The following is a 25,884-nucleotide window of genomic DNA, read 5'->3' as shown; positions in this document are numbered from 1 at the left end:
AACCGTCTTGCAACTCATCTCCTTGCTTTTGGGTTTTGACTGTGGGTAACTGCGTGCCTGGGAAGAACACTCTCCCGTACTGTATTTAATATTTTTTATTACATGCTATGAAAAGATACGAAGATCATCTGTTTGTAGCCCATCCTTCAAAAAACAATCTACTAATCCAGTTTAAAACACACATCTTGATCTCTAAAAAGTTACCAGTGCAGTATGAACATGACAAAGTTGTCAATTTCCCCTAAATTAGCCAGTCAAAATATTTTTTTCTCAAATCCAGATTCTCTTGTAAAAATTCTTTATATTTTATAAAAATAGATTTTTCTTGAAACCCATTTTCAGCAAAGAGACCACCTCTTTGGCAACATTGTTAATGTTATTTAAATTGTTATGTCATCAGGTATCCCCCTTTACCCCATTCCCTTAACAGAAGACTGTTTAGTTCACATGATATAAAAGAAAAAAGGAAAAATAAAAAAAGTTGCAAAATTATGTTCTTTTTTGCAATTTTTATTGTTCCTCTTTAATTTATGTGGGGGGTTTACCAATCTGATTGGATCAATGTTTTGAAAAGAAGAAAAGAAAAGAAAATTTTTCTCGCTTTTAATCCCATTAGCTTGTAAAAATTGTTTTTTGTTTTCTTATTTTTTCAAATGAGTGAATGGTCATCTTAAAAAGACCCACCTTCAAGGAAGGTAGTAAAACTAGCTGGCCGGGTAAAAATCCCTGCACATTGTTATCTATGTATATTATATTCAACAACGACAGCTATGAAAGAACATTCAATGCATCAAAGGTTTTTTTTTTTCTAAGCATTATAAAATCCTTTCCTGTTCCTCACAGGATATCCAATGTTTTAATACTTAGGCAACACTGGCTTATAAAGTCCATGGTTGAATATAAGCCTTGAAGAGTTTTTTTTTGTTTTGTTTTGTTCGTATATATATTTATATATATATATTTTAGTAAGTAAGGATATGAAATTCAGGATTTGTGGGTTTTATTGGTTTTAAAGGAAACTTGCAATACTCTGTCTCCTAAACGGTATCCATTAAGGCTGGCAATCGCCATGGCAGCTTCGTCGTAGTTGGTCATGGTGACAAAGCCAAATCCCTTGCACTTGTTGGTGTTGAAGTCGCGGATCACCTTGACATTATTGACCGCTCCGAAGGGACCGAACAGCTGCCACAGCACGCTCTCATCTGAGTCAGGAGACAAGTTGTAGACGAAGATGCACCATCCAGTCCCAGTGTGACCAGGGATATTCATTCCGACAAGGCTCGTCATACCATCAATTGTGATCGGAGAAAACCTACCAAGTAAAAAGAGGGGTCTATTCTAAATATATCTCTTGGCACAAACTACATGGAACCAAGACTTCAAAATAATCAAGCCAGTGTTAATTTAGGTTCTCAGTCCTACCCCTGGAAGATGACTACATAGCCACCTTGGTCTCCAACTCTTACTTGAGTGGAGGGGAGCTGTCCTACATATAGGAAGACCAAACCCGGGCATAAATGCATGTCCCTTCAAGGATAAGCCCTATTTAAATGCATACAAAGATCTAATAGATTGTCCTTTAGCATTTCTTTTAACTTCAAAAAGGGCCTGTGTTTATGGCAGCATACACAAGTTCGTTAAAAAAAGACCTATAGGAATTTCCCATGTATTTCCATTACAAAAAATGTTGTTTCAGAGCAATGGAAGACTAATGCTTTACTTTTCAAAAGTTTGCTGTGACAAAAGAGACCCTTCAAAATTTATTTTAAAGATTAGTATGAAATGCCATTGGCAGGATTCAGGTGCAAAAGTAGCCTCTTTTAGCTGAAGACACTACCAGAGAGCTCTACATGGTAGGTTTTAATTCTCCTCCTAACAGTCCTTAATTGACATACAGTGAGAAAAAAATCTAGTTAAAAAAAGTCCTAAAGCCAGCCAAATATATTAAAGATTTATGCAGCAGTCGTAGAGTAAGTAAAACAGTGCATAAATATAATTAGTGAGCATACGTCAACTAATACCTTCATGCTGTGAGACTCCATGTCCATGACAGGATCTTAGGCTCTTCAGATAGTGAACGTAGTAGAGAGATAAGCTCCTAGAAATCTGATACAGAACCCTAACTTCTCCGCCAGCATCTTTTGGGGCCTGTTTTGTTTATTTGAATGTCTGAATTAGAAAGCTGAAGCCAGGTAGCATGTTTATAAGTACGGAATAGCGTTGGCTGGGCAGGACCTATGGAGGTCATCTAGTCGAGTTCCTGCTCAAAGCGAGGCTAACTGAAGTGAGATTGGCTGCTCAGGGCCTGGCACAGGGACGTTTTTGAAGTTTCCACAGATGGGACTCCACTCCTGGGGCCTCCTGCTCCAGGGTTTGACCATCCTCACTGTCAGTGACTTTTCCCTTATATTCAGCTGAATTTCCCCCGCTGCAGCCTGTTACTGTTGACTCTTGTCCTTTTGCAGTTGACCTCTGAGAACAGCTTGGCTTCATCATCTTCTAACGCCCTCGTAGGTAGTTAGAGACAGCAGTCAGTGGCTAAACTCTACATTTACCCTTCCTGAATCTCGCCAGGTTCTCTTCCAGCTTGTCAAGGTCACCCCAAAGGCAGCCATGGCCAACAGCATGCTGAGCGCCCCTACTCCCCCACATCAGTGTCATCCATTAACGCAAGGAGGGCGCACTGCAGCCCGTGACTCAGGTTATTAATGAAGATGTTAAGCAGTATCAGCCCTCAGGATCAACATAATTTTCCTTTCATCAGTTTGAAAAAAATATGACATGATTTCTGAAGCTACACTTTGGGATATGTTTTAAAATAACAACTGCGCAGAGGAAAAGTCTTAATAAAAATCCAGTTTCACATGTACCTTCAGTATGATGAGTTTTAATACCAGAATTGAATAATAATTCCTCAGGATCTTCTGAGTGATGACTGAGGGAATAGAGGGGGGAATCCACAGTGTAGCTAAGAGAAGACAGCTCTTATGCATTCCAAAACTTCTCCTTTTATACTTCATGTTTCCACACAATTAGCATTCTGCACAATATTATGTAGTGTATATTAAATAACCATAAAAAACTACACACTTGATGGCCGCTTCTTTGGACTCCTTTCCTCAAATATACGTATAAAGTGCTATCAAAAGATACTTGGAACATCCATCTTCAGCTAAGGAATATCACTGGAGTGTAGCTACACTATAAACAAGCAGTTTGTAAATGCTAACAGTGTTGGATCCTCAGACACATACAGAGGTTTGCAAAAAGATCTTAAGAGTATATGATCATCTTCCTACTGAAGTTCACTTTTACAAATCCTACCCTCAAGATTCTTTAATTCCTAGTATGTGGGATAAAAACATAATTGTTCAGCATTGCTCTGCTAACCTAGGGCATTTCTGCAGCTCTGAAAACAGAGGTGGCTGGACAGGGCCGATTTATTCTGCTCCTTCCACCACACGCCAGCATGGAACTGTAAATAGGGCAGCCAGGACTGAGAGCTTGTACAAGCCAACAGTTTCACATTCCTTTGAAATTTGGAAGATGGGACTTCAAGCCCATTGCTGCCAAGTGCCAACTGTGCTAGTAACATATGTAGCCAACAAACACTCATTTTCTGCAATGTTTAAACTTAACATGAAGTATAGCACTAATACATACATTTCCTAGAAGTGGTATTACTAAAATCTGTACAATGCTCAAAGCCGTGCATATCAAACAGTATTTTATAGCTTTGTTTTTCAAGAAATGCTGCACTGACACAAAGGGTTAAAGTTTCATACAGTTCATTGGAGAGCAGCTTTTCCCTGGAAACCTTTTGGAGATATGCAGCTTTCAACTACCTACATACCATGAGCACAGGAGCTACTATAAATGCAAGAAAATATGCATGAAACTAGTACAAGTTTACTAACAAATAAAACAAGTTACTGCTAAGCAGCAGCACTGAATTATGCACATGATCTGAAGTTACTGATCAATAAAACCTTTGTCCCACACCTGCACAGCTCATTTTCTATCTGTATTTCCCCACATACTTAACATGAGGAAGCAAGAGAACTGACCACCAAACCCAGAAACACACTACAGATGTTTTAGAGGCAGCTCCCGAAGTTTTGATCAATACAGTATTTTTCTGATGACCCTATGCCTGTAATTACAGAGTTTGCTATCACAGTTTAAGATCTGCTGGGAGGAGAGGAGTAAAAAGCTAATTTAAAATGCCTAAACAATAACTGTTCAAAAACACGAGCTGTTGTGATCTAAGACTAACACTGCAGAATTAAAACATTAAGGCAGACATAGCCTAAAAAGGCAGGTAACTCATTTTCTTTCCATCTGCAGCTGATAGAAAATCTGAACTCAAAACTCTTGATGGTTAGGACCAAACACTTTGTCCTACACAACATGCCAGTACAATTCTGGGGAAGAAATTAAAAGCCAGGGACAACTCCCTGAACACCACCACCTTTCTGAGAGTTTCTTGCACCCAACAGACACTCAAGGCTAAGTTTTGCAATGTTCTTGGCGTATATCAAGAAACAAGTTGGAGGGGAGAATGCAGGAAAAGCAGAACACAAATTTAGGTGGTGATACAGTGACTCAAAAATTACCATCACCACTAAGTATATTGCAAATGAAACAAACATACTAACAAACACAAGGAGTGCTTTAGAGAAGGTATGCCACCTCTGCCTTCAGTTTCGTAAGTAGTCTTAAGATGTGCAATTTATTTGTATGACAGCTACCGTGGCAGTAGTTAAAATGTACATTACAGTTCACTACTGGCTGAAGATATACTTACCGTACCATTTACAGGATGAGCTTTGTTAAAGCTCAAACAATTTTCAACTGTGGTGAGCAGACCATTTCAGAAGATTAAGTGTTTTCTCATCTTTAATTGGGGGGGATGGCTGGACATCTTACATCAGGAGTAAGACTGCCTTTGTGCTGTAAGGTTCGCTTGCGTTGATGTGTGCCATCAGAAGAAACACTAACAATTCGTCAACTCATTTTAGCTATCAAACATTGAACGTACTGATGAAACAGCATAAATGTTTATAAATCAGCTGAACTTTCACACATACAAGTACATACACAAACACACATCACTATTTCAAACAAAAAATAAATCCCAAGCACCAAGAAAATTTCAAAGCATTAAACCTGTAACAAAAGAAACTTAGGGCTGATTAAGGTGCACACAGCTATATTTTAAAGTCAAACTTGTGAAGCCAGATATAAGACCTTCATTCTGTTAACAGCTGAAAATAGAATTAGGCTGCTGATGTCCAGATCTCTCAGTTAAGTTTTTAACTAATAGCTGATCTAATAACATACAACTTAAGTTAATAGTTCTGTTTCTGGACAAAGTGCCATGTGGCACAACTGGAGTTTGAATGCTTGTAGCTGTTGCACCTAAACCATTTGAGAGCCCCACCTGTAAATAAAAAAAAGTTGCAAGACCCACAGAATGTGTGTGGCCTTGAAAAGTAATAAAACCAACTGAAGTCCAAACTTAAAAAGAATCTGACATGCTGGTGGAAGAAAAGAAGGAATTAAAAAAAATAAAGTTAGTGAATTAAAAAAAATGTAGCACCAATCTGTGCCAACACGGACATCTGGCAATCTGTGGAATTCTAATTACCTCTTTACGCCATAGGCCATATTAAGCAAATTGTCCAGCCTGAAAAGAGAAGGAGGGTCTTTGGGTTAATGTCTCACAGATGGCAAGATCGCTCAATGGAACTATTATTAATAGTGTTCCATTTTCAAAGAAGAAATGTTCAACAAGTTTCCCACACATCTAAGGAGCCTAACAACTCCTGGCCTGCTTTGTTAAGCTTGAGATTGTGCTTAAATTTCCACCACAGCATTTGAAGTAATTTTACCTCATCTAAAGTCTTAAAGAAAACCTTAATTTTCATGGTTTGATTTGGCATTTTAAAAGATTCGCTTTTGGTTCACCTTTTTTTAAGACAGTATTATGAAATTTTTGCAAATAATTCAGCTGTTCACCTTATACTTACAGTTAGCTTTGAAATAAAATGTTACAGTCCAAAACTGATGGAACTGGAAAAATTCCAGATTTTGTAACTACTTTAACTTAATACATTCTCATTACTAGGATACATTCAATAATTATCCTCAGCAATACATCAATCTAAATGACCACCGAGTTTTGCAAAATGACTAATCATCTGCTTTCCATGGCAGTACACTAAGTAAGTCCTTTTATTGATGGACTGATAAAAAATGTCCCTCAAGGGACACAGCTGCATGCCAAAGATGTACTAAATTTGTATTTGCTTTTATATCAGTCAGATGATTTTTTTGCTATCATCTTATTTAATTCATTAGCACTTCGTCACCAAAAAACTAGAATCACTTTTTAATAATTCTGTAAAGCCAGTATGCAACTCAGTTATGCAAATATACACTTTTTAAAAAGAGACCTTTAATTGAATGCTAGGTTGCCTGAAAGTTATTATAAAACTAACAAGGACACAATGTATTGCAAACACTGGCTTATGGATCAGATGGAAATGGTATATTCAGAATGTGTAACATAGAACACCTCCCAAAAGCATCTGAGGAATCACACCAAACAATAATACAAGGTCTCTTTATAGTAAGAGCAGATCTCAGGCTAATAAATTTAATGATACTGCTGCTGACTGGAACAGACTCAGCTTTTTTCCTGCTACGAATCCACTGTCATTAACATCAAAGTCTAGGCTGCATCAAAACTGTAATAACATAGCAGAAAATAAAAGCATTATCAAAAAAATTGGGAAGAACAGGGTAGTCACTGCTCATTTGATTATCAGTGTAACTCTGTTCTGTCCTCCCTTTTTCTATGATGCTTCAAGAGATCCGACTGTACAGTACTTCAGCTGTTTTAGTAAATACAACATGACTACTGCTGTCAGCAGATTTTCCTCCTCATTCTCCAGGAAAGAATATTTAATTTTACAAAGAAAATCAGGTCAGCCTACGCAACTAAAGAGTATTTTCCTGTGCAGCACCTGCCCCACATCGTCATCACTGGTAGAACTTCAGTTCTTTTCCAGGTAATTACCTGAATCTCTGAGCCTGGTGGTGAAGTGGTCCAGGGTAGCGTCTGTTGGGAGACTGATACAGCTGTGAAAGGAGTGCCTGGCTTGTTTTCTGGCTGGGATTATTGGCAAACTTCACAGTAATTGGTTCTGTAGCACCACTAGGCTTCTGGCCATTTAGTCCCTTTATGGCTTCTTCTGCCTCTATTCTCTTATCAAAACGGATAAATCCCACACCTCGAGAAACACCTGGGAAGTAAACACAAGTGAACAAATGAATATATGTAGGAACAGCTTCATCTATGTAACAATGAAACAATGTTGGTTTGACTTAACAGAACTTGCAAATTCAGACAAGTCCTACAATAAAGAAAAATGCCATTCGCCAGCTGTGTTCTCTGCAATCAGACCCTACCATATACACAATCATTTTAAGGAAGTGACATTCTGCATTTTGCAATCCCTCATTAAAAAAAGAAGCAGGTACAACCCCAAGCAGTTATACCTATAGAGAACTGGGCATGCATTTTACATTTAAAAAAAATCACTATCTTGAAATCCAACTGCCAGCAAGCATTTATAATTCTGCTATTTCCAGAAAAACATGCAAGCATATAGGAAAGATTTATTTTAACCTGTGACTTGATCAACCAGAATCCGTGAGGTGATGATGCGTCCATATTGTGAGAATAACTGCTCTAATTCTTTCTGGGTCATTGTTTTCGGAAGGCCGCTGACATACAAGTTTGCATCTCTGATTGATGCTGAACTTGGACGGGCATATGACACCTATGGATTTAAGAAAAGGAAATGCATATTAGTAAGCAGAGCTGCCCTTTACATTTTAAATGGACAGATTGTTTTCTTTTTCCACAAGCAAGAAACCTTAGAGTTCAGTTGCTTGAGTAACCCTGGAGTTCAGATACTACCTGTTTGGCAAAACCACAGAATCAGGAAAAGTTAGAAGAACAAAGGAAAAGCAAGAGAGACACAAGAGAGACCTTGAAAACAAATGCAAGGGTTCTTTAAGTGCAGGCACAAAATAACTATTGTTCAGAGGTAGATTAACGTGTGACTTCCTACGCAGGGCTTTGTAAATTTACCCCTATGGGTTGTGGGTGTATGGATGATTTACTGTATCTAACATGTAATAACCTTAGGATATACGTAGCATTCTGAAGTTCCAGGATGCTTTTCTTCAAGAGTCTGAAACAGATCAGATTATTTGCAGAGTGATCTTTTGTGCCATCTCTGTGTTTTCATCCTGAGCTGGCAAGATCTGTTCTGGATGAACAGCAAAGCACTGGTGAAATTACACCAAATGAACATCTGCTCAGGGAACTGTATACTGACACTCATTGTCGTATCTGCAATTTATCACAAGAAGTTCCCTTGCACTGTAAGCCCAAAACCAGACCATAAAATATTATGGCCAAATAAACAAGAAAAGCAAGCTGAGGCATTACATGCATGCTGTCAAAAAATTAAATCAAATCTTTAACTGCTCTTCTACCTATGAAAATATAAACCTAGACCTGAAAGAAAAATCAGATCTATAATTACAATATGTGCATAAAAAGCCTTCTGCACTATTAATATATTCGCTTAGAATAACACAAATTTAACTAAAATACTTCCCAGATAAGGCCTAATTGCAAGTATTCAGCACAGATCACGAAGAATTACTTCTCAGCACATCTGAAATAGCATCAGATCTAAACCTGAATATTTTGCACTTCATCCTGATTTATTTAAATATAAACAGATTGGTATGTTACTGTATCATGTCTTAAAATGCCTCTTGGAAGAAATAGGGGGGGTCTTGTCACGAAAATAACATGTTCAGCAATTGTCTTCCCCTCTTCCCCAGCCTTAGCCCAAACACAAATGATGTCAAATGGATGTCTTTGTGTTTTGTGTGTCAAAGAGTTGTCTTTATGTGCTCCACACCTAAAAATAGATGTTGACTCAACACAGAAAGTGATGTGAATGACTAATATTTGCTTCTACAATCTTCTGCGCACAATAGCAGACAAACTCTAAAGATTTTAGGGCTTTTGGCAACTTCTTAACTTGCATGTTTGTACATAACCTTTTAAAACTAACATTTCAAGAGAAAGCTAAAGAGAGGAGGTGGGAAGATTTAGGGGAAGAAATGTGAAAAAGGAGGTTAGCTAAAACATTTGCATCAACTGAGGCAAGCTCATGCAAAGCACACAAGCATAGGCAGGCCTAACAAGCAGGGAAGCGTCCAGCTGCAGATGAGCAATGAAAGGGAAGCGGATACATGTTGGTGTGGAACTGTCCTGTGCCCCAGCAACTTGGGGCCGCACAGCCCACGAGCTCCAGCATCCATGGCACTCAGTCATAGGTCCCAAGTGTCCCTCTGAGGCACCAGGACCAGAGCTCAGGTGGCACCACTTGGCTGCTAGCTAATGAACTGAGACAGGTGTTTGGGGACAGGAAACCAGGGGTAACTACACCATGCTTTCATCTATAGATACCATGGCATAACATCACTGCATTACTGTGCTTGGTTTGGTGGCCTCTCGCTTATACCTCAAGCGGGCACTGTTGAAAAGTTACGTGATTTTGAGCAGGCTCTGGAAGACCAGCAAGTCCAGCTCAAGTTACCCAGAAGTGAGAAACATGGTCGCTGAGTGTGAGTGCTGGGTGTGGCCTGGGCAGTTCGGGCATCACCTCACAGCACTGGCCAGGCCCGGTACGATCACAATCAGCCCCATGTCAAGAGCACATCAGAGCCCAGGACTGAATCCCATCTCCTGAGGCCAGGGAGGTGCCACCCACTCACCCACTTCACGCAGCCAAAACCACCCTGGAGTGTGTGGAAAAGCACAACGTCCCCACACTCTGCAAGTGCCTTACACTGAGAGGGCGCTACCAGGGTTCAGACACCTACAGCTTAAGCTATTTCAGAAATAACAGTTTAAAAAACACTTAAGAGCCTCTCTGGAGTGAGGGTAGGGACCTTACCTATTCCTCAAAACTGAGAGCTGCAAAATTAATAAAGTTCCTGGGAAAACAGCCAGGGGTTTCCTCTGGGTTTTCTCACTCTGGCACATTCATTAACCAAATGCCACATTACAGGGAAGATGAAAAGTACTGGGATATGCAAAAAAACCCACTTCCCAGAGCACTGAGTGCCTGACATTTTATATATAGATTTACTTTCTTGTGTAGAAGTGTGTGTATAAGAGCCCTGCTCTGTTCTTGTGGGCCATGCGGATACGAAGCAGAAGGAGCCTGCATGGTCTCAAATTCATCCACTCACAGCACATGTAAACATGCATCACTGCTCAGATCTAATTTTTATTTCCTCCTGCAATCAAACATTCAGGTTGCAGGGAAGCCCAGGCGAAAGAAAGAAGCTGCCAAAAGCAACTCAGCTGTCTTTAATATCAAGGAGAAAAGGTTGTGAGCTGAATGGATACAAGGCTAGTGGTGTCAATTATTTATCTCCTTTTGAATCTTTTTCATCTTCTCTCACAGGTCAGCCAATGACAAATCAATTGGTTAGACCATGCCACCCTGCTTCCAAGCTATTATTCAGTTAGTACAGAGGACGGGATGTCTTCCCATGTATTAACTATCAAAGGAAGAAAACATCCATCCTGACCCTCCACCTGACCAGAAGCAACTTGCGCTGTGAAAGTTAAAATGGGAGCCAACACCAGCTCCCATTTTATCACTGAACTATGAAGCACTGCATTAATTCTTTATATTCGCAGTTAAGAACAATTTTTTTTGCTCATGGCAGTATTAGTGTCGTATAATAAAACGGCTTGTTGAAAACAAAAAATACAGAAATCCCAGCCACTGGAAGAAATTCGAATATATGAGCTGGAGTACACCAAGTTGTCATTCGACCTACACATTTTTCAGCGCTGAAGTGTTTGTCCACTTGCATGCCTGTTGGAGGTCTAACAATATTTCATCTCACTTAATAAGCTAAGTCCTTCACAAGGAAGATATTTTAATATTTTCTAATTCATTTCATGAATTATTTTTTATTAAATAATTTATTATGGCTTACTGTATATATTTATAGAAAGTAACATTAGAGGTCAGTAATTGGGGAAAACATGCTAGCAAGGATATTTCTCATCTGACATTGAACAACAGCCTGTGTAAGCACTTCTCCACAGTATGAACAGCCCTCCCTCAAGAGGCTGCACTGCCACTGCATTTGCCAAACACTACCGGAGAGATGTAGGGTCCAGAGTTTCATATCTTCCATGGCAATGAACAATTATTCTTGTTCACAAACACAGAAGAATCACCCAGTTAAAGCAATTATCTTCCCTATTGATTTCCTACTCATTTTTCCAATGCAGAAAACTTTTTGAAAAATTTTTAACCTCGAGACTTTTCAGAACATAAATTGATGCAGTCTGGTCTTTCCAAGTCAGAGAGCCCACAAAGGCACCTAGAGGCATGAACGCATCCCATTTGTCTTACAAGACAAGGCTCTGGCCATCATCAGCCACCATTTGAATACTGACACTCTTAACCATTTCACTGCTGCTCAAAGATGCCTTCAGCTCACATGTTAATCCTGGACTTCTTGGATGTTAAGCCCATTTTCAGGAGAAGTATTCTAGAAACAGGTTTTTGTTAAGTGAGCCTGTTAAGTGAGCCAGAACAACATCTCAGTTGCTGCGTGCTCCAGAGAGGTCAGGCATCGTCCTTGCCTGGAGCAACGCCTCTGTGAGCAGAGCCACCCTGCCCTGGCCAAAACATCTCCTGACAAGACACCTAACAGCTTAGCTTGTGTCTTTCTAAAAACTTTTCCAAGATGATATACGCCTCTCACTCAGCACCTAGCATTAGCTCACCTGGGGAAAGCAAGACTAGACATGAGCCTTTAATCAGAGTGCAGCACAGCAGCATGGGCATCCCCAGCCATGGGGCCAGCAGCCCTGCAGTCCCCAGGACATGTCACCAGCTGCCACCACATGAGGTGCAGTTGCTGTTAAGCAATGCCCTGGGCATCTTTCAGAAAATCTTTGTGTAACATGTTCCAAAATACTAAGCTTCACTGTGACCTTAAAAGTAATTTTGAAAGACTTTGCTTTGTCTGCGTGATAAGCTCTCAGATGTAGGATTGCTTGCGTGATTTTGGGTGAGTCACTTCACTGTTTTTTCTGTCCGAGGTCCAAACACGCAAAATGGGGACACAACTGACCTGCGCCAGCTGCCTCTTACTTATTCACTGGTACACACTGCAAGTGCTTTAGCACAGCTGGGCAAAGATCTTCACATGTGTAAGCAAGCATCATCTCACTTTTCCCCACATATGAGAAGATCAGTAAAAACGCACTACAGCCAGAAGAGGCAGTTTCCTCAGAGCCTCTTCCAGACCCTCATCCATGCCCTAATTCTATGTAAGAATTCAGAAACCCTCCCTTAAAAAGCCACATACTCTGTCAAAACAAACGTACACAAAATGCTGTGGTCCACATGCTGAAGACCAAAATCTACAATGCCTTCACATCCCCAAGGGCACTACATTCTTCTTCTCCCAGCCCAGGGCTGGGGACAGTAGGGGAGTAACAATGCACTTTAAAGCAGCATTGAATCCCTCCATGGTACTGGGACTAATTATGATTGCAGGTAAGATACAACAGTCTGTCCCATTGTTTTAGGGGAGACATCCATAGATAACAACCTAGAAGCCCTCTGGCTGTAGCAAGAGCCGGGCTAAGAAATAATTGCTCTGGCTCTGTAGAATGAGAAGGAAGCTCATTGGCAAATGTGAAGCAGTTAAAAAAGACATTTCGATTAAGAGCAGATGCACAAAACTAACAGGTAAAGACTCTCTGGTGCCTGCTGAAAGCAGCAGAACCAAATTTGAACCTTCAAATGCTCTACTGAAAGGTCCTGTGAGCCACATCATCACTACAGGCAAAGGGATTTGTTAATCAGCACCGAAGTCCAAGCAGGTATGCAGACAGAGGCTCTTGAAGAGCACTGAAGAACAAAAAGTCAGTTAACTTAATTAAGGGTTTCCAGATCTGTGGCATCTTTAAAGCCTCTTCTCCAAGGCTTTACCTCAGGGTGCCACAGTTGCAGCAGACACCCATTATGAGGGATCCTGAGCTACCACGCAATAGAACAAGCCTTTACCTTGATGACAGGAGCTACCGAACAACCACATCCCAAACCTGCAGCTCTAACATACCTGCAATGTGAGTTTTTACAGGAGGAAGGAGTGAAGCAGGAGCCGCCCCCTGGAACTGCAGATGTGGGTAACTCCTCAACACAGACCAACCCCACTGCTCCCTACACAGCTCCTCCTGACAACTCCCCCCGCCCCCATCACAAAGTCCCAGTCCCCGCTCTGTGCCTCCTCTCCCTTTTGTTTGCCTGTGTCAGAGCATCCCCAGACCTCTCCACCCAGCCTGGCACAAAACCCTGTTTCCCTGTTGGGAGAAGCTGCTGCAGGCAGGCTTGGGAGAACACGGGTGAAAAACTCAGAGAATTAGGTCTTGGGCAGAACATCACACTGAGGCTGTACAACACCCCAACTCTGCTGCTGTCAATACCAGCACGCCACCTTTTTCTGGCTAGAATCTGGATTGTTGGGCTTGTGTTTTTCCCCAGCAAGCCCTGAGCTCTTTGGGACTGGGTGCAGCTCCTCTTCCCAGAGTGTGCTGCTGCAGCCTTCCTCCTTTTCTCCCTCCTCCCGCTTTGTGCTTCAGCATCCTCATCTCATCGCGACTCAGAGGCGAGCTTTTGAGAAATGGCTTCGTAGGACAGAGGAAGTCTGTAGCGGCTGTTACTTGGCTATCCTATAGTGACAGGATGGGCTGTAGCTTCACAGAATCACAAAAGCTGGCGTGGACAGATTTAGAGCCTGAATTTTGTAGAAATTTTTGGCCTTTAGAAAAACACCAGAGCAACCACAATAGCAAGAGAAAGTAGTAATGCTGCTACTTCATCTCCAGAAAATAGAGTGTTTTCTCCCAAAGAACTATTCACTGTATTTTAAACTAGTGCCATCCAGTCCTATTGATCAGAAAAGATAATAGAGTACAAGCAAACATTTGAAATAACAATTGAAAAATAGTAGTAGTTACATTCCACAGCAGTTATTCATTTAACTGAAAATTAGAAATAACCCAAGATGCAGAAGCAGCCTCTGACCATAGAGGAATGATCCTATTTGATTGTTACTAAATCCATCAAACCTGTGAGATGATAAAAACTAGAGGGAATCAAGGGCTCACAGAACCCAGATTCCTTCTCCCCTCACCAGAGACTTTTCTGCTCTAGTGGCTGTCACAGCATGCTATCTGCTCCTGCAAGAGAAGAAAGGAACCAACCTACTTCTCAGGCAACAGAAAAGGAGAGGGGAACACAAGACCACACTTCAGGTGGTCATTTGCTATTATTTGATTTCAAACTTGCTTTGAAAATTCTGTTCTCTCCTTGTTCCAGTGTCCCCCAATGTGAAGCCAGGTCACCTGAATCAACATGTAAATTGCAGAACACTTCCCTTCCATCCTTTCAGATGCTGGGCATTTTTTTTCAGGGCAGAGCAGCAGAGTTTAAGCAGTCTGTGCCCCATGCATCACACATCTTGTTTTCTTTCAGATACTTGATGCAACTGAATTGCTAGGCAATCTTCAACAGCAGCAGTGACCTTTCATACGCTTTTATGGATGGGCAAATTTAATTTCTAAAAATAGATTCAGTTTCTGGAATATATATTTATTTCAGCACATGCTGTATCATCTCTCATTCTAGACTATTTTGTAGAATTATGTCAAGCTTTAGCTGTAAAAATGAAGTGAAGCCCTTTCTGCCTCACAAGATGAGGATGCCACGAAATGGCATAAATAAAATATGCACTATGATCAGCTGAGGAGGAACATAACATGTATAACCTATTACCACCAAACACATAACACTTCCTTCAGTGCTTTCCCCAAACAGATATTCTGTAGTCACCTCTCGACTTTGACTTGAAAGGGCATCATTGACTTAAATAAAATGCACATAAATATTTTAGCTGCTTCAGTGGAAAGGGATTATTCATTGTAACAATGAAATAACAAAAAGAACATTTCTTCAGTTATTTTAGTCTGCACATTTGAGAGCAGACTGTGCCTAGCTGTTTTGCTGATCCTGCTATAAACCAGTTCCTCTGGTGCCTGCATGGCTGCTTCGCAAGGCATCAGGAGCGGGAGGGAACATTCGGCTGCCACGAGACGTTACAGAAGCAAAAAAGGACAGGATTTGGGGACATATGCAGAACCCGGAGCTATTTAAAATCTCTTTTTTCCATAGACAGGAATTAAACTTTATGGGTCAAAAAAATCAAGTGCAGATATGAGCCCCTGGAGCCAGCTCATGTCCAGCCGAGGAGCAGGGGCCCACGACGGCTGGAGCAAGGAGATGGAAGGGAGCCGGCCAGCAGGACCAAGGTGACCTTGGGGTGTGGAAGCAATCTGTGCCTGTAAAAGGCCTCAAAAAACTTTTTTGTGAGCTTTCTATCCCAACAGCTCCCAAACAAAACACAGCCAAAGAAATGCTACTGCAGGGCTGTGGCTACCCAGCACCCGCAGACGGGCAGAGGCCAAAGGTTCAATCTATCCATCAATGTGGCATTAGATTCATTCTGCGCACAAAACCAAGCCATGCTCATAAAGAAAACAGCATAAAGTAATGCTCGTACTTCTCCAGTTCAATGTTACTTTAGCATTTAATTAAATATTTTTTAGCCTACAAAACTATATGCCACCAAATCCCTTTCTATACATTCTTTGTGAAGCTTTTTTAATGCAATGGAAGTGCATTTTTAATAACTGTGAAGGGCATCTAGACTAAAGTAATCAGCTCTAATAATTAAATATAGTAATTCCAGGAATTAGGATGCTTCAGAACGGGGTAATGAATCACAGCGAGCTGCTGGTAAGGGCTGCGTGGGGGCACCAGACAAGCTCAGGGAGGGCAGCGGCGCCGAGCACAGCTCCGCAGCAGTTTGGGAACCAGGGACGTCTCCTCCAGCAACACGGACGCTGCCAGGAACAGTGAAAACATGATTCACCGTTTGGTTTGTGTGAACACGGGGAAAGCCTCCTTCCCTACCACATAGTACCAGGGAAGCAGACCCAATTTCGGAAGGTTCCCCCCCCCCCTTTTTTTTTTTTTTTTTTTTAAAAAGGGCCAATGATAAAATTTATAAACCAAAAACCCAACTGGGTAAGTTGAGAGAGTCGCGTGCAATTCTAGAATTAAAAATTGAGTTAGAAATTACTGATTTGATCTTGCTGTGTTCAAAGCTTGGCAATTTGAAGAGAAGGCTCCTTTAGGCGTGGTTTTAGGTGACTCTGAATACTTACTTGAAAACACTTAGTCTACACAGTTCTTCCCAATCACTGAGAAAATTATGCAGCTCCTGTGCATGTAGGTTAGGTTAATCTCTTTGCTTATTAAATTTTAGCAGCTTTCAAGAGCCCAACAAAATGTCATGTGTTCTATAAAAGTCTAGTAGCTATTAACAATCATGAAATAAACCCTAACCTAATAAACTATTGGTATTCATAAAATTTGAAGTGAATAAAAAAATTCTGCATGAAATGCTTTGCACGGTAAGTTCCTGCATAAAACAAAAATCTCATTACAAAAGGTAAAAAGAAAAGGCATAATTTTGCCATTTAATTCAGTGCAGAAAGAAATGTAAAATAATAATGGGGGGAGGTTTTGGAGGATTTTTGATTTTTTTTTTTTAAAAGCTTACGTAGTTCCAGTAATCCTAGTGTCACAACAACATTGTTGTGACTCAAAAAAACAAGAAAACAGGTGTGGAACAACACAGGTACTTATTCAGGACAACAGCTGTACTAGACTTTTGCTAATGCTGAATATTACAGTACAGATCAGTTTTTAATGCAACACCTGATTTAGGTTTTTTAAAGTTCTACAGAATTTTTTAAAAAGAATTTGAGATAGGCAAGTAATTTCCAAATACTGTATTTTTTTCCTGACAACCTACGTTGCTCTCCAAAGTATTTTTAACGCTCAACTTTTAACTGTAAGCAGAAACGGCGGAACCCTAGTGGTGTATTTCCACCTGCAGCAGCAGATAAGACATAAGATTCTGCTGCTTTTGCCGTACATGTTCCTATGAACTTCTGTTTACCCACATGAAATCATACTGTGAGGATTTTGATGCATGGCCCACATACGTATCTATGGGATGGATCTGTTTGGCATAAGGAATGCTTGGAAGGAGCAGTCTCTACATGGCCCTTGCAACTGCTCCACTCCTAACCCTCAGCTCAGACCCTCTGCTCCCTGCCTAGTCAGGCCAGGAAAAACTTGCTTGAAATGATCCTTAGAGATGTGAAATAATTCAACAAATACTTTTGCCTTAAGGCAAAAAAAAAACCCCACAGTCTTTAGTAATAAAAAGGTAAGTACAATCAAGAGTCGAAGATACTGTGTCATCAGTACAAGACAAGTGTCAAGTTTTATACAGATGCTTTCATAAGCAAAAATTCTATTTTTATATTCTGTAACAGTTTTTGCTTTGAAATACAAAACGAAGCATAGAAGAAAATTAAAATAAAATTAGTACAAATCAAAGGCCAGCAATCTTAAATAACTGAAGCCATTTCAGATAATTTAAGTCAGATTTGCTGTTTGTTCCCCTTCAGTTTTTCCATTTACATTCCTTAAGCTGTACTATTTTTTAGAATTCAGAATGTAGAAACCTTCTATAAGCTTTTTTTAAAAAAGCTTCATCAGCCATGCAGCAACAAACGTGACTGTAGGAATTTGCTTCTCTTGTGAGACCACTAAAAAAGGTCGTTGAATAACTAATGGTCTATTACAACAATGAAATGAGAGACTTCAGTGGGATCTCTAATCCCTCCAGTTTTTAAAAGAATAAATCAAACTAAGGATGGGGAAATTGAGTTTTTTTTTTTAAAAATAGTATTTTAACTTGAGAAGTGTCCTTTCAATACCTGATCCTGATAATGACATGAGTATCACTGAAGAATGATTCCTCATCAAGGTACTTCCCATTAAAACACAGGAAAACATTAATTTATGAATATACAGTCCTGTATTTTACATCTGTTTATGAATAACTGTATCACTGGCTTTTTTATTCTACATTTAAGTCCTACTGCAACATTTTAGGGAGCTTCCTGTTACCTCTCCCCACTTAACAATAGTTTTAATTTTAGAGAAGGAGAGATTTTGTGTCCTGCATGTCCTTCCGCTGTTTGAAGGAGATTGTAGCTGAATGCCCTTTGCAATAGCAGATTAAAGTAGTGATGAAACTGCCAGAAACTGTTTCAACTACTTTTTCCTCTTCCAAATTGAGCAAAAGGCTGTCTGTATTGTCTTACCTTTATGGTTTTGGTCTGGAGTCTGAGTCCATTTAAAGTGTTAATGGCTTTCTCTGCATCCTTTGGATCAATGTAGTTAACAAATCCATATCCTAAACTCTGCCCTGTTGAAACACAAAAAACAAAGAAAAAAGGACTCAGTATTTTTTGTAAGCACTTACAAGAACAGGATCAACAATTTCATTACTGTTCCTTTCATCACTGCTTTCCCCTATGGTCTTTATGTCATTCTTCACCATTTCATTATCTTAATTTTTACATTGGCTCCCCACTATTAGAACTGTTTTTCTGAAGATCCTACTTTAAAAACAAAACGAAGCAAGCCTCCATGCTTCTCCAAGAGTTTACTGAAAAGCGTACAAGGCTTGACATCAGCAGAATTACATAATAGTTTTGTGCTGAGTTCCCAATAAATATAACTGGTTGACTCGCCAGAACAGGAAGGAGGTCACCGCTTAGAAATAAACACAATCTTGCCACTGTTTATAAACAAATCCATAGGTGTTTAAAATGCAAAAGTTAGGGAACAATGTTTGAACATGAACCTTAAAAGCAGCTGACTGAGAAAAACAGCCACCTTTCCATCTCGTTTTATTGCTCGGTGAGCAGCCAGGAAATGGGAGGAGAAAGGACAGCTCAAATTGCACTAGGATAGGAGATTGTATTAAAGCTTTCCTCAGTGTATTAGAGATGACGGCAAAAGCAAAACAGCACAACAACTACTGCTGTGCACAGGGTGGCAGGAGCCCACTTCAGCAGCCAAAACTATTTCAACAGCTTCTGGTTTATGAAGAAGATCTGTGTTTGCAGTAGAAAGAAGAGACCTGGTTAATAACTAGTAATAACACAGCACTAGCAGCACCACAGCTCTTCATTCAGACAGAGCAGGGACAAAGCTGCGCATTTGCAAATGCACCAAGAAAGCCTGTACCGAAAAGGCAGGTTTTCCCAAATCTTAGGTACCAATTTTGCAGCACTGGTTCTATGAATGCGATGTGAGAGACCACAGCTTCCCCCCTCCTTCCCCTTGCACCTCCTCCTGAATTGATTTTGCACATTTGGAAAAAAACAGAATCCCTATGTTTCCCCCCCCTCCCCCTTAGGGCACACATACATAGAAGTGCATAAACAGAGATCATCTCACTCCAAAAGGAAGCGGGCAGGCAGTGTCTCCTGCACATCGGCCACGCTGCTGCTCATGCCCCTTCAGGCACGGATGTGCAGGGGATGCAAGTGATCCTACAAGCACGCAGCAAGCAGTAAAATGTGAAAAATCCCTCCCGAGGAGGATGGCAGCACTTGTGAACATGGCCTGCCAGGAGATTTCTATCCATGGCAGCAATGAACAGCAACCCAGCTCCTTCTCACCAGGAGAAAGCCGAGGCTGTGAAAGCAGCTGCACATGAAGTGCCTTGATGTACCCCATAGGCACAGATCCTGCCTCCCTTCCCAGCACAAAGCTTTGTTTCTTTGTCTCCTGGACTACAAAAAAGCATCTGTCTTTCTCAGACACCACCAAAAATACAGTGTTTGCAGTAACACAAATACAGGGAGTGCTTCTGCCTTACAAAATCAGATCAAAGCACTAGAAGCTGCTAACTATGCTATGGAATACCTTAAAAATCCATGGAAACACTGCAGTTCATTCCTAAAATGCCCACATGCAGGCATTTGGGTACGAAATGGCTGATTTAAACTACAATATATCAAGGGAGCAATTCCATCCAATCAATTTAACTTCAGACCGAAGTATAAAAACATACCCAGTCCTCCTGGAGAGCTGAATTAACCCCAGCAAAGCTATTCTCACCCGAGTTACACGACATTAACCGAGAAAGAACTGGAGTCTGACTGAGCAGAAATAGGGTAAAGATGCTTCTCCTGCTATGCCTTCCCCGTCCTCTACCCTAGGATACTTCATACAGCCCCACTCCTGCGCATCTGAACTTAACCATATCCTTCATGTATTTTGTTCAGAACAGTCCTAGGGAGAAGGGAGCCATCCGTTCTCTAGGAGACTAACCCCGTTTGGTAGAAGACCAAGGGAGGCAGATGCAATGATCAGGACCTGGATACCCTGACCTCCTGCACCCACTGTTCTCATCAGCTGCGTGTTGACCTTCAGAGGTACGCAGCTAATACAAGTAGCAACGAGGTACTGGGACTTACGTCAACCTGTCTGAACACAGGCTTCAACATCCTGACACTGCTATTCCCAAGGTGTAGGGACTGACCAACCTCTAAAATAGGAGGATTCTTAATTGCAGGAAAAGAGGAAAAAAATTTTATTCCTTCTCTTGGACTTCTCCAGTTACATTGTTCAGGTTATTCAGCTACCACCATCTCCAATTCTCCCTACCAAGGGCAAATTTTTCTCTCCAAGGTGGAAGATAAGGAGTACCAACACTAACAAAACTGTTTGCAAGCCAAGCCTTACAGGCATACATAAAGAAAACAATTCCATTGTCAAAGTTTTGCTTAGAGTAACAGGTACATAGAGGTGACTTAATCTTTATAGTATATACTCAAACACTGAAATATCTAACACTTGACAGAGCTGAAAGTTTGTAACCCAGAAGGTATCAGTTGTGATTCCGTATCAAATACATTAATTGCAATAATGGCTGTATTACATTCTCAAACAAAACCAGGATGAGTCTATTCAGCAGTCTGAACACTGAACTTCTGTTAATTAAAAAAGCTTACAATAAAAAATCCAAACCCCACACCCTTTGCAACCTACTGAAGTCTTGGTGCTGTTGCTTCAATTAGCAAATTCCTGTTGCTGCGTGTTGCCATATGCCTCACTTTGTACCAGTGAAGCTGAAGGGAGAAAGATCTTTCTGTTAAGAGCGTGTCACTTCAGAAAGATCTTTTGCTTGGTTTACTTTGTGTTCTCAGGTACTTAATATGCAGTGCATCTCCCCTAAATGCCAATGTTTAATGAAGACAGGTGTTGTTTCCCCCCACCCCCAACCTCGAAAATTGAAAAGAAAATAAACCCAGAACAAAAAAATCATTTTGTGAAAAAGCTTTATGACTGCTGGCAGACATCATAAAGTTATAGTGTGCTAAACATTTACAGCTAAGCAGCAACAAAAAAGATATATCCAGCTAAAAATATTATTTTCAAATTACTCTCAAGAGCAACACACCTTATGTCAGACAAAACACAGACTCTAGATGTGAAAGAACTAAAAATTGTTACTGGGAGAGAGAGAAAAGGATTTGTTCCAGAATATGGTGAAGAAATATGAACTTTCAGTGCATCCCCCTCACTCATGTACTCTTATTGCATGCACTAGAAAAGGGTAACATTTCTTTGGACGCAATCTGGCAACACGAAGCAAGCAGCTGGACCTCTCAGTGGGATGCCACACAGACACTGAAGTTCGTTCCCATGCTACACTTCCCAGGAACAGCACCGTAAATAGTAAATATTTTCTGTTATTTGGAATCTAATAGGTCATCGCATGCTGTGATACAGTAGGGTAGGCAAGAGATATTTCTAGATGATCTTAAAACACCACCTTTTTGTAGCACTAATACCATTGCTCTTTCAGAATGTTTTGTGTAACTTGCAGAAAATTTGCAGGAGACCTCCTCTGATTTGGTAAAGAATAGGTCTACAAGTTAGTGATAACGGGATAAAAATGAGCAGGTTTTGACCGATTTAGAGCAAACAGACAAAAACCCCAAACACACAAAGACAAGTCCAAGCTTGTAATGTGTGAATTTCATATTTTAGAAGGCTCCATTTCACAGAGCTGAAAACCACAAGATTAAAAAGAACCAAAAGAACCAAAATAAAAAATGCAGAAAAACACATCATGTTTACAACATTTAACCACACGCCCCAAAACATGCAGCTATAAAATAGGCTGTGCCAGTTCAAGTCCTGTACCTGCCTTGCTCTATAAGCCAGCCTGCTTGAGCCCATTCCACATTTAAATTAAAAGATGAAGAGGAAACAGATGGCAATATAAATTAACAGAAAAATCCTCCGAAAATGAGAGAAATGAACCCAGAGAAGTCTGACTAGCAAAGTTCAGAATATTCAGAATAGAATATTCAGAATAGCAAAAGCCTTTTTTCTTCCTTTTTTTTTTTAAAGGCTACGGGGGAAAATATGCCTTCACACTCACCAGTGGATAGTAAGAGTAATATAGCAGAGAGCAGATGCGTAGTGTATACCTAAAGAAAATGCACGAAGTACTAACTAGTAACTCAGGTGGACATTAAGCAATAGCTCCTAGCATTGTACATTTTTAAATGAGATGATCTGGACTACTTGCACAGAATAACCCTCAAAAGTAAAGGGCAAACAGCTCCCTTGTGATTTTTAGTAATTCTTATAGCACCGAGCAAATTCCAGGGGCTTGAAGGAAAGAATTTTTGCGCTGAAATTCAAGAAGAGAGGACTAGATAACCCAAGTAATTACAGGTCCGCCAGCCTCATGCTGAGCAAGACAAAGTTACAGAATATTCGATACTGGACTCTAATAATAAAGAATTAGAGACGGGTAATATAATCAATGTCAATCAAATTAGCTCTATGGAAAATAGATTCTGTCAAACTAAACTGACATCCTTCTTGATGAGATTACAAGTTTGAAGTATAAATTTTAAGAATGTCGATGTAATAGCATTGATAGACTTGGTCTTCTATAAAGCACTTTATTTGGTGCTGCTTATTAATTGACTAAAAATTAACATGGTACACATTAAATGGATTAAAAATCAGCTGACAAATCTCAGACTGGGAATTGTGAATAGGAAATCACCAGAAGATGTGAATATTGCAGATAGCAGAAGGACGGGATGACAGGAAATGAACCAAGAGGACAAAGCACAGGTACAAAGCAATCTAAGCTCCTCAGCAAACTGCTCCAAGAAACCACATCACTTTAGATAGCACACACCCAACAAGATCACATCCCTACAAACCAAGAACCTCAGCATATTTTCCAAACAGGGACTTATATTGCAAGTGAAGGACTCAAATATAGGGTGACAGATAATCAACCACATCAAGCTTATAAGGCTGCCAAAAGGATTAAAAGTGATCCTTAATGGCTTAAAAAACATGCATTTGAATGGAGGAAAAAAACAACAAAAGTCACTGCATCTGAATTAGCTGCATACTTAGCTGCTGTACACCAGGCCTGGGCATGGAGCTTCGTGTTTCATGAACACTGATGCCCTGGAGATGAAGAGAAGAGCCATGGGAATGATTAGGACTGAAACTCTCAACTCAAAGATGGGCATCAGTCTGCCTGATCAGAAAAGGTCAAGACAAACCTTAATAGCACTACAACAGTATTCAACTGAAGTATTTTTTTAAAAAATAATGTCTGTACTACAGATTGTAGTGAGGACCATAGTTTTAATGTGACTTTGCAAAGAGTTACTCATGAGAATGGGACAGTAACAATAGTAACTCAAACTGTGGTCTTGTTGTCTTTTGCCCAAATGTAAAACCTAATTAAAGCTGCCCGTCTGACAGCCAAAACACAACCACCACTGAGTGCAGTGCTGATGCTTTTCTTTGTGACATGATACCTTCCTCCAGAACTAGGCCAAGTCTGACAGCTCATCTCGTATTAGCCAGGCAGAAGCCATCAGACTGCAACGGCCTTCAGTCACTCCGGGTTTGGGACCAAAGGATAAAACACTCACCATGAATTCTCCAACGCTCCCAGCTCCAATTTTTGCCCATTTAAACCTCAACCAACATTTAGGGAAGAAACTGCTGCCAGGGTGAATGTGTCAATTGAAACAGTTGAGCTCAGCCTACATGCTACTTCATGCATGCACATCTGTGCGCTCTTGAACCTTCTCCCATGACTCTTATTAATTAGGGATGTTCCTAAAAATATTATCTACAGAAATATAGCAAGAGAAGCAATCAAGTGAGAGGGCACAATGGAAAGAATGGCAGATTTTTCATCTTCTAAAGAAGATAAGATGAGACTCAACGACATTCAAGGCAAGTCCCACTCCAGCTGGTAGCCCTGTTTCAAAGCACAACCTTGGATGCCTCCAAACCATTTCAGAAGTGTTTTAAACACATTCCTGGAAGGACAAAGAATGACTGCAACTCATATGAAAAGCTCTATGAAGCAGGGGCTTTCAGAGAAGGTTACATAAATACCACTGAGAAGATGCATTTAAGATGTACAAAGAAGGTCAAATGAATTGCCTTTTTTTTTTTTTTAAAGTTTCTATGACAGTTACCAATAAATAAAGCTGTTTACCTAAAAAAGGAGATAAACTAAGTAGAGAAAATTCAGACTAACAGCAAATGCAATCTAATCATAAGACTGATGCTTTTCTGTAACAATACCACCAGCCTTACTCATTCCCCATCACTTTATGAAGGAGAAAGACCTGCTGTCACCCCAGCAATGCAGACACAGACACAGATTTCTAGGTTGGAAGAGACCTCAAGATCATCGAGTCCAACCTCCGACCTAACACTAAGTACTCCACTAAACCATATCACTAAGCTCTACATTTAAACGTCTTTTAAAGACCTCCAGGGATGGTGACTCCACCACCTCCCTGGGCAGCCCGTTCCAATGCTTAATAACCCTTTCGGTAAAGAAGTACTTCCTAACATCCAACATAAAACTCCCCTGGCGCAACCTGAGCCCATTCCCCCTCGTCCTGTCACCAGGCACATGGGAGAACAGACCAACCCCCACCTCTCTACAGCCTCCTTTAAGGTAACTGTAGAGAGCGATAAGGTCGCCCCTGAGCCTCCTCTTCTCCAGGCTGAACAAGCCCAGCTCCCTCAGCCGCTCCTCGTAAGACTTGTTCTCCAGACCCCTCACCAGCTTGGTCGCCCTTCTCTGGACTCACTCGAGCACGTCCATGTCCTTCCTGTAGCGAGGGGCCCAAAACTGAACACAGTACTCAAGGTGCGGCCCCACCAGAGCTGAGTACAGGGGCACAATCACCTCCCTAGACCTGCTGTAGTATGCACGCTGCAGTCACGGAAGCAAAACAGGGGGTAAGTAACTTCAGCACATAGCCCTGCTCAGACCAAATGGTCAAACTAAGGCCATCACTGTCAGCTTGCTATAATCCAGTTATGAAAGTAACTTGTCCCGTGCTTAGTGCAGATCTATCATAGCATCCACCTAGTCTACAGTTTATTTAGAACTAATACAGATGCTTTCTTTGTGCAGACTAGGATTTATTCAAGAAATGTTGTCTATGAAGAGTAAGAAAGCATCTCCGCCCCCAATCACAGTACAACTATCGCTTTTGTAAGAATTAAGGGAAAAAAATATGAAGTCTTTCTTAAAGAACAAATGAGTTATTTCAAAAGAGATACTCCTCTAGATTAGGAGGTTAGCTGCATTCAAATACAATTTAGCCTAGAACCTCAAATGTGCCTTGATGCTACAGTGCACCTACAGTCAAGGAAT

General features: G+C 40.6%; 1 protein-coding gene across 2 annotated transcripts in view; it reads right to left on the bottom strand.

The window, feature by feature from the left end:
• Positions 1-984: 984 nt before the first annotated feature.
• The window catches only part of ELAVL4 (ELAV like RNA binding protein 4), a 59,730-nt gene continuing 34,830 nt past the window's right edge, over positions 985-25,884 (bottom strand). For both annotated transcript variants that reach the window (XM_035537657.1, XM_050712232.1), the window contains exons 3-7: positions 18,449-18,552; positions 7,697-7,850; positions 7,085-7,310; positions 5,651-5,689; positions 985-1,312 (exon numbers count right to left, since the gene is read on the bottom strand). In XM_035537657.1, coding sequence (XP_035393550.1) covers positions 985-1,312; positions 5,651-5,689; positions 7,085-7,310; positions 7,697-7,850; positions 18,449-18,552 — 851 coding nt within the window. The remainder of the gene's footprint in view (positions 1,313-5,650; positions 5,690-7,084; positions 7,311-7,696; positions 7,851-18,448; positions 18,553-25,884) is intronic.

The sequence above is a fragment of the Cygnus atratus genome, chromosome 8, assembly GCF_013377495.2.
Source record: "Cygnus atratus isolate AKBS03 ecotype Queensland, Australia chromosome 8, CAtr_DNAZoo_HiC_assembly, whole genome shotgun sequence".
Classification (NCBI taxonomy): Eukaryota; Metazoa; Chordata; class Aves; order Anseriformes; family Anatidae; genus Cygnus; species Cygnus atratus.
The sequence above is the reverse complement of the archived record's forward strand: the minus strand, read 5'-3'. Positions and strand labels throughout refer to the sequence as shown.